The sequence below is a fragment of the Rhodofomes roseus genome, assembly GCF_022264815.1.
Source record: "Rhodofomes roseus strain CIRM-BRFM 1785 chromosome Unknown C8Q71scaffold_36, whole genome shotgun sequence".
Taxonomy (NCBI): domain Eukaryota; kingdom Fungi; phylum Basidiomycota; class Agaricomycetes; order Polyporales; family Fomitopsidaceae; genus Rhodofomes; species Rhodofomes roseus.
Window position 1 is genome coordinate 119,149 of NW_025952992.1, and position 12,622 is coordinate 131,770.

At 56.5% G+C, this 12,622-nt stretch overlaps 1 protein-coding gene across 1 annotated transcript; it reads right to left on the minus strand.

Annotated features, from left to right (window-relative positions):
* Positions 1–1,112: 1,112 nt before the first annotated feature.
* C8Q71DRAFT_717880 (uncharacterized protein) lies at positions 1,113–7,376 on the minus strand (the record flags this gene model as incomplete). The annotated part of the gene is made up of 11 exons (XM_047921197.1): positions 1,113–1,890; positions 2,301–2,595; positions 2,744–2,793; positions 2,923–3,142; positions 3,330–3,421; positions 3,539–3,686; positions 3,752–3,834; positions 3,912–3,983; positions 4,099–4,462; positions 4,516–6,237; positions 6,302–7,376. The coding sequence occupies 11 exons, from the start codon at positions 7,374–7,376 to the stop codon at positions 1,113–1,115; spliced, it is 4,899 nt and encodes a 1,632-aa protein (XP_047773101.1).
* Between the last annotated feature and the right edge of the window lie 5,246 nt (positions 7,377–12,622).

Here is a 12,622-nt window from a genome sequence, read left to right on the forward strand (position 1 = left end):
TGCGCCACCCGCCGCTGCGCCCGCCACCGCCCGCCCGCCGCCCGCCCCGGGGCGCAGCGGGGGCGTGCCGGGCGCGCTCTGCGCAAGCGGCGATATTCACCGGTGGGGTGCGGATGGCGCCAGCAGTGCGAACCACTGGCAAGGCCTGCGAACGCGTTGTGGACCAGGCACGGTTCCCAGCCATACGACGGCGGCGGCAAGCGCTACTATCATCCGGCGCGCGTGGATGATAGCACGCCGCCGCTCCCACACGCGACTTGCTGTCCCTCCCCGCCTCGTGAGCGGCCCGCGCGGCCGCCCCGGACGACAGTGTGCTGTGCTGCGAGGATGCCTGTCGTCGCGTCCCCGGCGGCTGCCCGGTTGCCACCCGCCCAGTGGCGACTCCGCTGCGCCCACCGCGCCCCGCCGCGCTAGCTAGGTGTCTTTGACTGTTCTCAACACCACCGTCCAGTGCTTCCTGTGCCCTTGATCCTCTCCTTTCTCGCTCTATCATCACATCATCCTCACCATCAGATGCTCACACAGGGGCGCTACCTCCAGTCTAAACCCCCATATCCCCTCCGCCGCAGGGCTTCCCCTATCCATCGTGCCGGCAACAGCACCGTCTTGGCCTGCACCATGCCCCGCTGTTCATCGGACTGATGTCGACGCATCACCCAAACATGCCCACCAACCTAATCTTTCGTATGATAGATACATCCCTGCAAATCGAATAAACCGTCCGTGTGTGCGTGCGAGTCGTGTACATCGTCAAGCCGACTGCAATGCAGAGAGAAAGATCGCGCAACAGAAAAATGCAAAGTTACACCCTCCATAGCCATCATCGCCGCCCCCTGGCCGACTGCTAGCGGGGGTGCCCGCTCGTCGCGGAGCGTGAAAAAGGAAAAAGCTAATCTCGCGCGCACAGATGCGCTTGGTAAGATGGAGACAATGCCGGGCGCCCCTCCACCCGCGGGATCACTACGAGCAAAGGACCATTCCACCAACGCGCATCGCAACTCAAGACCATGCATCCAATCCAAACCAATGCGCTGCACCAAACCAGCAGTAGTGTGATCATAGCGGCCCCGCTCCTCGTCACCTCTGACTCGTCCCTCGCAGCGCCAGCGCGTTCACTGCGCACCCGTGCGCAGGGCCTCCCTCGCCTTCGCCTTCTCCCGCGTGAGGCCTCCCTGTGCGTCTCCCGGGTCGGGCAGAGAAGCTGCAGGAGCAGCACTAGCACCCGCACTCGCCCCGGTCCCCCGCGCGCGATCGCGCCCAAGCCCGAGGCTCACGAGCAGCTTCTCCGCCTTCTCGCGCTCCTTGGCTGATGTCTCCACGCCGTCGAGGAGGCGGATCCCCGGGCAGGCGCGCATGACGAGCCCGCGGTACGCCAGCCGGCCCACATACGCCTCGTCGGGGAGGTCCCGCCGGAACTTTGCGTCCAGTTCCTTCCACGTCGCCGCGCCCGCGCCCGGGGACGCAGAGCCCGCCACAGAAGCCAGCGCAGGCGGAGGCCCGCTCTGCCCACGCGGCCCAGCCGGGGGAGCCTCGCCCGTGCCCGCGCGAAGCCCACTTGTGGCTTCTCCGTGCCCACCGGGGCTTACGGCGGCCTCCGCGCCTGCACGCGCGGGCGCACTAGCAGCACCAGCAAAGCCTGAACCTGAACCTGAACCTTGTTGTTGTGGTTCGTGCGAATGCGGCCCGCCCCTGGTTCTGCGCCCGTTCGGGTTGTGGTCGTGGGCTGCGCTGCCCACCTGGGATGCAGGCCCGCGGGCAGCACCTGCGAATCCGGCGAACGCATTTCCTCCCGAGCTGGGCCCCGCGCGATCGCCGTCGGAGGGTTGCAGCGCACCAGGCACGTCCCGTACGAGGAGGGGAAGGTACCATCCGAGCGTGCACGGATTCATCCTGTAACCAAAAACAAACACCGCGCAGGCGCGCGCACGCATGAGGTTGTCAGCGATCCGATGGACACTTTCAGTCAGCAGTCAGAATGAAAAGAAGGTGGTGGGCCGCGTTTGGTGCGACGAGTACCTGTAAAACCCCTCGGCACACTTAGCCTCCGGTGCGGAAGTGCACGCGCACGAGACGAGGCCAGATGTGCCCCGGCAAGGGGGATTGTCCCCGTGCACCGGAGGCAGACTGCACAAGGTTCGAAACACCCCACATGGCCCAGCATGCCGCCACAAAGCAGTCGAAGTGTCGAGGCAATGCGCAGCCCACCGGAGGGAATCAAGCGCCGAGGCACGTAGAACTGAAGCGTGGTGCAGCGGCACTTATGAAAAATAGAACAAAGAAGAACTTTGTGGTACCAAGACTGCGGCAGAACATACCTGAAATCCAGCATCTCAATGTCAGTCATCCCCCGAAGTATGCGGACAAGGAGCCTTGCATGTTTGATCCGTGAGCCGATGAGGGTAAGCTTGCGGAGGCGCGTCAAGCCCTCGAGCGGGCGCGGGTCCTCGATAAAGTTATAGTTCAGATTCAGCACCCGCACGTTCGGAATCAGGCGCGCGAGCCCAGTCGGGAGCGCCGTCAGCCGGCACGCGGCCAGCTCGAGGTAGACGAGATTATAGCATGGGTCCGCAATGAAGCCGTCCTTGAGCGGATTGCCTGTGCAAAATACGGAATGAGGTCAGAAGCGATACACGATAGCCTCGGGGTTCCACCGAGGATATCACCCCGGACGAATCACGATGGGCCAGGCACGCGACCCGGGGCACTGGGTGCGTTCAATGAAAGACGGATGGGCCAGACTCACCAGAGAGATACAGTCGTTTTACGTCGCGAACATCGCGCAGCGAGATGGACCTGATGCGCACAAACGCCCAGATCAGTTACCGGTGGCAATGGTTGAAATTTACGAGCACGTCGGACGAAGGAAGTGGTCACCTGCCGTGAGCACGACCCGATGAAATAGGAACGGACGCTGAAACTCACAGTCCAGATTTGCCACCTTGATTCCGCAGGCTCAGGTTTTCCAATTTCGTCAGCCGGTGTGCCTTGTGAATAGGTCCGAGATAGTTGTTGTCGGCATAGAGCGTGCGAAGGCCAGGAAATGCAGAGGCATCCAGCTGCTTCAGCCGATTGCCAGATAGACGGAGTATCCTTAGTCTGGGCATTGCACCATCAGGGTCTAGCTCGTCTAGCGCGTTGTTGTCTGCGATAATGTAATTCAGTGAGGATTTCACAAGAAGCAGCACCGATAATAGCACGAAGTGAGCCGCATACGCATCGCGGGATCAAACTGTGCGCTTATCACCAGTTGACGGAGAACATCAAGTAGGCTCCCCGGGGAGGATTACCGCTCCTGGCGTGATCGTGACGTTGGGACTAGGCGCACGCACCTAGGTTCAGGGCTACCAGTGCCGGAACTGATGCGAGCCCAGACACGTCCGAAACCCGATTATGGCTCACATTGAGCATTTCCAGGCGGGTCCTGTCAGGAAGGAGATTAATGACCGTGAGTTTGATTGATCGAGACACTCGAAGGAGCTCAACGGATTCACCGCCGACCAGGACAGCACGTGCATGCTGTGTTGACGATGAGACGTACCAGTGATAGTCCTGTAGATCAAGGCTTCGTACAACGTTCTCCTGTAGGCTGAGCTTCACGAGGCCGTCCATCTTCTGTAGACCGTCAACGCTGTCGATCCTGTTCCCATCGGCTCGGAGCTCTCGCAGATGTCGGAGGCATGCAAGCTCTGTTTCAAGTAGACAGGTCAGGCCCATGCCACAGCTTCACAACAGAGATAAGGCCGCAACTCACGCCGCAGAGTGTCTATCTGGTTGCGACTCAGGTCAAGGTACTCGATGTTCAGTAAGTGGTTGAAGGACGTAAGCCCTGTCAAGCTGTCCGAAGTCGTCCAAAGACAGGTGCATCCACGATAATTCAGTACCAGCTTCAGGACAGGCAGAGAAGAACTCACGCATTTGACACTACTGACAATGAGCGTACCGTCCCTGGGATACCGCTCAGCCAAGACAGCTGGTTGTGGTTCCTACGAGACAATTCAATCCGTCAGCTGCGTCCTGCCAGCACCGGTCAAGCACAAGGTCTCCCATTGGATCATCTGTTGCCGCCGGTGAATGAGCAGGCTGCGAATCTTGACTCACAGTGTCAATGAATCCAATCGGGGCAGAAACTCCTTCAGCCTTGCGACACTGTCTATGTTGTGCGCTGACAGATCAATAGACGTCAGATCCTCCCAGTACGGTTCGAAGGGTTGCACGTCCGTGATGACTTGTACGAGACGATCATGGGCCACGCCAAAGGAGCATTCCGTAAGGAACGTTGCATTGGCGTGCCTACCGGCGGAAACGGGAGTCTTCGAGTGTGGCCGGGAGAACACTCTCCTCGAGACCTCACGACTGGGGCTCGTCTTAGCGCTGCTTGGCCGCCGTGCCTTGAGCGGCTGAAGCTCCTCGGTCGGCGGCCGTCCTGAGCTACTTGCTTTGGATGGGGAATCGTCCTCTATGCCTGCTTGTTTATCTGAGTCAATGCAGAATCACTAACACAATCACCACGCTTACCAGGGTCCTCCAAGTTGCCCAACATCTCCGCAATACGCTTCGATCTCGCGGAAGGCACGAATACGGAGCCTGCCTTACCAGCACCGCTGGCCAAGGGACTGTCGTCTTCGTCCTCAGTGCCCTCGGTGTCAGTCGATGTGGGCACGTTTCGACCAATCCCGCGAATCGGTCCGTCCCTTTTGCCATCAGAAAAGCTGACCGACCGACGATGTCCGAGACGAACCGCCGGCGTCGAAATCTTGCTCTTGTTGGGATCTTTCATAGCTGACACCGGCGTCACACTGGAGCTCTTCATCGCAGAGCGTAGCGTACCGGTAGACGCAGGCGTCGCCTGAGCGCCGGCGCGCAACGCATTTGGTGTGGTCAAGGAAGATGACGCATAAGGCTGAGGGATGAGATGATGAGGCGGTGTGTCTTGCAAAGCAGGTGGTTGTCGTGAGGCTGCTGCAGCTTGACCAGTGTCGTACTCCCCATCCGAATCGTTCGAGACAGTGTCCGCAGGTAGGGACAGCTCGGTCGTGTTTGTGGCGTCCTCTGAGCCCTCTTCTTCATCATTGTCACCATCCGACTCTGTGATCTCAGAGGCGTCAGTTTCATCTTCTCCTGCTTGAGGACCATCGAAGGAGAAGGACGTGAGCTCTATCTCTTCTTCATCTTCCACCTCGGAGCTCTCATCCACCTCTTGGAACCTATCTTCATCGGCATCCATCGATTCCTCGCCAGCGTCCTCGTCTTGATCACGGTCAACGACGACTTCTGCATCAGCAGGCTGTCCGCTCGAATCATCTTCCCTTAGGCTCTCGAAGTCACGGAAAGGGTCTTCGCTCTCGTTCCCGTCACTTGTATCGACGGCGAGGCGCCTCTCAACCTCGGCCATTCCAGCCGTGGCCGCCGCGGTGTCTTTGACCCACTTCATCATGACTCTATCAAACACCATCTTCCCGACCCTATCCGGAAGAGCAGGCACATCCTCCGGGGCAATGCGCGTAATCTGCTTGGGCCCAGGGTGTTTGACAAACGACGCTGCGCTGCCCTGCGTGAGTGTCGTCCCCGAGGCCGTGCTCGACGAGACGAATCGTGTGAGATCCTCATGTCGCCCCGTGCGCAGCGAGGACGAGGGATGCGCTGGAGCCCCGCCAGCGGTAGGGGCGAGGAGAGCGGGATTAGGTTCAGGCTTCAGTCGTGATTGGGTGCCTCCGCTGGTGGGCGCCGGGGGCGCGTCCTCAGCTGTCACGGTCAGCCGAACAGGAGGGTCAGGGAACTGTTCCAAAAGGCGCTGAGAGTCGAGAGACATATGCGTCATGTCCTCCGCGAGCACATCGTCTACGTCGGTGGCGTCCTCGTCGGTATCATAGTGTGGGGGGCTTAACTTGCGCTTTCCTCTCGTCGTCCCAGCGAGCTTGTTGTAGTCGACGTCCCGGATCTGTACACTGACCCGCCTATTCGACGAGACGCGGGAGGGGAGTCCATGCTGCATTCCAGCGCTATCTCGTCTGCTAGGCTCGTCCGCGATAATGTGGGACGGCTCAGTGTCCCCAGAAAATATACGCTTCGAGCCCTTCATGTCACTTCTGATTTGGGCCATGAGATTCGCGGCCTGTTCCCGATAGCCTAAAGATGAATATGCTCCACGCCGCGACGATGCCACAGTCCAGCTCGAGGAAGGCGTCCGGCTGGCATTAGCGTTGCGAACGCCCAGGGATGATGTTACAGGCGGCAAAGCTGATATGATCACGCATCGGCATTAATTGAGGCTAATTGACCAAAACGTACTCACGAGACACACTGGTATCCGCTGGTTCTTCCGGCGAGGAGTCCCTGTCTTGAGGCACAGGAGATCTTGCACTCGCGACGGTGGACACCGTCGAGAAATCTCGCGCTCGCCTTATCTTGTCCATGAGTGATTTCGACTCGCCCACGTAGTCTCTCCGTTTCGGTCGATGGATCATAGCCTCGCCATCACCGCTGCGGGAGAACTCGCTCGTCGGGCTGAGCTTGATACGCTTCGCGCTACGGAGCCGCACAGAGCTGACCTCGCGGACAGGGGATAAACCAGTAGATGGTGTAAGGCCAGTGGTAGTCGCAGCACCGCTGCCTGCAGAGGGCGTGTTGACAGCGATTGAATCGACCATCGCGGAGAGGTGCTCGCGGGTAAACGTGTCGTACTGGAATTGGAAGAGGCGTAAACGCGGATCTGTTCCAGGGGGATTGAGCATCGCCGAATGCATTCTAGGATGTCCTGGTGTGCTCTGCGCTGCCGGGACGACGCCATTGGGGTTGAAGGGGCTTGGCCGAGGGGCTTCGAAGGTAAACTGACAATCCAGTGCGCCGCCGCCGCCGCCCTGCATACTTAGACCATCCCCTCCTTCTCCATCCCGGATATTCCCCTCAGAGATATCCCCAATAATCTCTGTGTCTCCTTCAACTGGCACATATGCCTGTGAGAGGCGCGAAGGTACGGAGGGTACGCTTGTCTGGACAGCTGGCAGCGGATGCGGATTTCCAATAGGCGGAGATGGTGGCTCGAACATACGCTCAAGAGCAAGCGGACTAAAGAAGTCTTTCCCGAAAGCGTTCTTCCCTCGGCCGGGTGTTTTGGGTAGCACAGGCGCAGCAGGAACATCTTCCCTGATCAAAAAGGTGCCACCCGCATCCTGTTCTGCCGTACGAGTGTCAGTTGTCAGTTGACTGTTACGCACTATGACTGATCCTAGTGGCTGCGTGAACGAGATGTCTGAGCTGGAATGCGCATGAAGTGAGAGTGTAGCATGCGAATCGTCGCTGGCCTCCTGATCGATCCATTCGTCTTCGAGCTCGTCCGTCTGCCAAGCAGGCCTTGCCACCGCGCCACCACCGCTCATTTGCGTCTCCCTACAAAAAGTTAGGTGTATGCTCCAGAAACGCGCACAGTAGATGATCGAACAGAGAGAAGCAGCGCAAGCAAGGTCGCGTTCAGTTGCGGGAATGGGTCGCGTCGTCACACGTGATCGCGGGTGTTGATCCAACTGTGGGTCCTTGTTTGTTCCTGACAAACAAACCTCTTTGAGCTGGCATTTCCTTATCTCGACACTCAGACACTCAGCTTCAATCGGGCCTACACAGGCCTTCACACTCTACAAATGACACCACCACTTGAAAAGAGCTCTACAGCACATTCTCAACATCGTTTTAACATCGTTTTGGAACTACCCACTCAGAAGGAAACATGAGTATGGTATGCTCTACAGCCTAAGTCAGCGCGAGCTTGGCAGTACGGCATTCGTCTTTTTTAATGTTGTTGGCCGCCGTACTGAAGCTACAGAGGCGCCGTTGATGCGTTGAATGTTGCGAATGCTGCGACTTGCGGGAAAACATAGGTATCTCATGGACGGCGTATGGTACAAAGTATCCAAGTCCGCCGTGGTATACTATCATGGGTACGTCGTCACCGTATACGGTGGTCATGCTTCCGGATCAAGCTGACACAATGTCCACCGCCACTCCATTCGCGGTGTGCTAAGGTGCCAGGAGGCCGCGCTACTTCCTGTTGCTGCCGAGACCTCGGCGCGGTGAACAGGCCACTTGATCGATGGTCCTCGCACACTGTTTACCTGTGGGTCAAATTTCCCGCCGGTGGCAAGGAGCCGCTATCAGGATATTCGCAAGTCACGGATGCATTAACTGGACACTGAAAGATTCCACGGTCATGACGGAGCTGACATGTATTTGACGCTGACAGCCGTGTTTTGCGGCCTACCAAATTGAACCTGACCAAAGTGGCAGTTAGACCGACATAGATATTATATGCCCATGAGGCGCGCGACCTCCTACTTGCTCAAGAATCGCTGTTCGGTATATACAGTGTGCCGGTGTTCCTTGCGGCCAGGATCTCCACGTCATTGTGGACTAGATCTGAATGTAACGCGTATGTGGCAGATATATTGAGAACGAGTCGCTTCCTCTTACATTACTGCTAGGACTTCGCCGGAAATCGTTCAAATCGTGAAGTGAGCTCATACCGAGATTTTTCTGCGCTCAATGTGCTCAATCTCGCTCGTTGGCGCAACTCCGAGTCTGGAGTTGTGTTCTGACTAGTACGTCACCCTCGGCCGGCCATCTGTGTTCAAGTTGTGTTTGTTGCAGTCACCGCCGATATTGGGATTTTATATAGGCCGCCGGCAGACCACACAGTGCATCACCTGTGGGGTTTATACTTTGGCCGCAGGTAGCGCTATTAGCCTCATTTCAACAGGGTACAAGTCTATCCCTGCGGACGCGCACACGGAACCCGGTAAATAATCACAAGTTGACACCTATTGTCAGGTCTAATACGCCGGGTGCAGGGACTTCCCCGTTCCCGACTAGCCACTGTTAACCCTAGCGAGCGGAGGGCTGCATTTTCGCTAACGCAGCACGCCAGCGTTGCATTTGACGACTAGCTGTGCTCTAGCCGCTATCCTGAAATCGCCAAGTATGCTGCATTGCCGCATCGTCAAACCCATACCTGTCCTACGTGCTCAATCGCTTGAAACTCACGAGATGCAGTGTTGTGCCGGTTGTATGTACTTGCTCTGCTTCGACCGCTGCTGTGACTATGGGGACGCACCTGTGTAGCATGGAAGCGCGAAGTGACTGCTGACGGCGTGTCAGACTGGCGGGCGTCAGTGTGCTCAGGCACATGTCCGCTGCCTATTGGAGTGAGGAATCACATCAATCAACTACAACGCAGCAATCTGTACGGCATTGTACTCCTGAAGTTCAAGGGCCACCGCATATCTCTCACTACGAACCAACAATAGGTGAGTACTGATCACATTACTCTGTTCACGAATGGAGCATCACAGTGATCATAGAACCCCTCATTGGCGCAGGCTGTGCGTGCGAGGCTGGCTTCCATGAATACATTCGCCGTTGCAAAGCACATGCATCAATAGTCTCTTCCGCTTCCATTCTTAACTCGACGCCTGGCCGGCGGCGAGGGGACTCAACATGTGAAGACGACTACTGAAAGTGTCGGCGCCGGTAACCGCCCGTACGTCAGGGCTAACATGCATGTCTCAGGGTGTAGGGGTGATCAGGGAACTCGACACCTCGACGCACAATTTCAGTGTCCAGTCGTCGAAGCAGTGGATCCCGTGATACAGGGATGCACCATTTCATACGAACGACCGTACGTTTGTCCGATCATCTCGATTATATTCAGATTTAGTTTGACCAACAAGGAGTAGCATCGTGACGAATGGCCAATCAACTCATGATGGTGATGGGATCGTTGACTGTCTGGTGAGCGGCAGCCGATTTCCTTCCGGCATCACTGAGGCGCTCTTACGTCTAGGTAGATCGGCGTATGTGCGGTCGCTACATATGCGGTGTTCGTACGTATTCTCATATATCAGTATTCAACAAAGGAAAGCTTCGACTCATTGTTCGCCACATAACGGGTGTGCTCCGGCGGGGAAATCACGCTACTAATTGTGGTCTCTGGGAACCACGGTTCACATCACAGTTTGGGACACGACTCTGCCATCAGGTAGAGTAGCAAAGGCCGCTCACGGCCATGCGTAGGTGCGTCCAACGTTCTTGTAACGCTTTTGGTATATGAAGCACAGCTACCAACTGACATAATCTCAGGACGCACTGACAGGCCATGTGTAGATGCTATGGCATTCGTACACAAGCACTGGCCGTTGCTACTCCATGAACAGGGTCACTTTGGTTCCTATCGTTGCGGTCCATTGTCGGCTTGAAGAACTTTACCCGGCTCAGACTTAGCGATACAACTGGCAACAGAAAGCAATACAAAGTCCTCTCATCGTCGAGGAGGGGTAATTTGACCGTTTCGCACAGGTGTCGTCTCGAGCGACTTCGGGTATTTCTCCAAGGCCGGTCGAGTTCGGCCCCCTTATTGATTAGATGCCGCGGTGCGCTGCCCCAGTTGGTGAGTCATTAAGTGCGTCACCTCAGCTGCTGTTCCGGCAGCGGTAAGATTCAGCTGAAGGTCTAGCTCACTGTGGCGAAGCTGTGCTTTCCGCTGAGCCCGATAATCAAGGCAGCTCTGCCCCGTGAACCGCGGAAGTCTCCATACCAATGGCGCGGCGCGCACTGCTAACCACAATCTCACTCCCGGGGTGACGAAGCAACAGCTGTCATTTTCCATTGTAAGTGTCTTCCGGTCGTCATGTTGGTGTAAACACTGCCAACCCGGGCTCTGACGTAGTCTACAGCGCGCAGCCTCGTCATCGCAAGAGCATCTCCATGAATAGTAGCTAGGGTGAGTACTAGGTCATAATTCGGATTCGGAAAATGACGATAGACTCCCGCTGGCGTATCAGACTCTACAAGCGCGGAGGTCATGAGTGCCATTGAAAAAAGGCCTACGAGACGAATGCGTAGAACACTATGATCACGTTTTGATCAGCTCACGCTGCGCTTCCTGCAGACTCGGTGGACTGTCTAACGTACGCGGATTGGTCGCGGTTCAATTGTGCGTTGCACGCGCGCTATCATCTCAGCGCTACGCTCTTCCCACGACTTAGGAGGGCCAAAGCGATTCGAATTGAACGCCACGGCCGTCTCGCAAGTTAGGTGGAGATAGTTAAGCACCTAGAAACGCAATGGAAGGTGTATGAATCTCTGTTTGCTAACGTACGCGGATTGGTCGCGGTTCAATTGTGCGTTGCATGCGCGCTAGCGCTACGCTCTTCACACGACTGAGAGGGCCAAAGCGGTTCGAATTGAACGCCACGGCCTTCTCGCGAGTTAGTAGGAGATACTTAAGCACCTAGAAACGCAATGGAAGGTGTATAGGTCTCTGTTTGCCCATGTCCAGCTGCATACTCGCAGTGTGCGGATTAATTCGATGAGTCCCTCTCGGAGGTCACGGGCGCTAAGAGGCTGGCGAGCCACTGTGATGCGGTCTTCACAGTAATTGTGGATTGCCGCAAATATGACATCAATGCAACATCAATGTACAATAACAAAAACTCTCAATACACATGATTGTTGGCGTTGAATGAGAGGTCAATATACGAGGTCAAAGCATGTGCCCAGCCACCGGGGAGAGCTGTGGCCGTGACAAGCGTGACCGTGCATTGCACATGTTTGGCTCTATTTGCTCTCCTCAGAAAGAGTCTCCCTCGGCCTTCGTAGGCCTTTGGGTGTCCTCACCTGCATCTTTATGAAATTCTGAGTGAGTTCTAAAATTTTCCTGCCATGCTCACAGCCCACACCTGTAGAAAGCTAGGCAAAGGAGGTTTAAAACATGAACGCGCCGGTGGCGGGGAGCGAGGTTGAGCGCCCTACTAGACGCGGGAAACGGTGCGTGTGGCGCAAATCAACCGCGACCAATCCGCGTAGTATAACTGTCAGCAGTACTCCGGGACGTCGCGGCCATGCCCCGGGCGAGTGCCATCATAGCGACGACGACGGTGTATCAAACCGCGCCGCACTTATTACCTAGTCTCACGCTCAATTTCCAAGTATGGTGATTTGCCTACTGCTTGTACTGGCACAGTTGCTGGACTCACCAACATTGACAAGGTGATCTCCTCTAAGAAATAGTCGTATACGAACGCGCGCCGTCAATCAGCCCCACGACTGCGTCGGCACGGGTGGACCCAATCTGTTCCTCGACATTGGTCACTGTTTCAAGGTCGTGGACCCGCAGACATCGGCAGGTATGGAGATGTCACTATGTTTGTCTCGAGTGTCGCCCGCCGTCAGTCGAAAACTAAAAAGTGACACTTCCAGCAGAAGCTGTCAATGCAAAACTAGTAGTGCTCCTACCATCTTTCTTGGCAAGAATTGAACGGACATCTAACCGGCGACTAGGAAACCTACCAGCCCTCAGGGTATCCACAACCACGCATGCCATACACGCTCGATATACAGATAACGACCATCCGCATCAACCAGCTCTTTGTTCCGCCACGTATGATATCAACCTTCCGGGCTTTACGCATCTGACTACGAAGCCGCAAAGGTCGGAGCTCCATGGACGACCATACACAGTCAGCATAATGCTCGAAGTCGCGTCCTGCACGCTGCTCATCATCCGTTTCACTTCCAATTGACTGGCAGAAGTGCCGCCGGCGGAAGTGTCGACATCTCCACCTCGATGATGATCCCG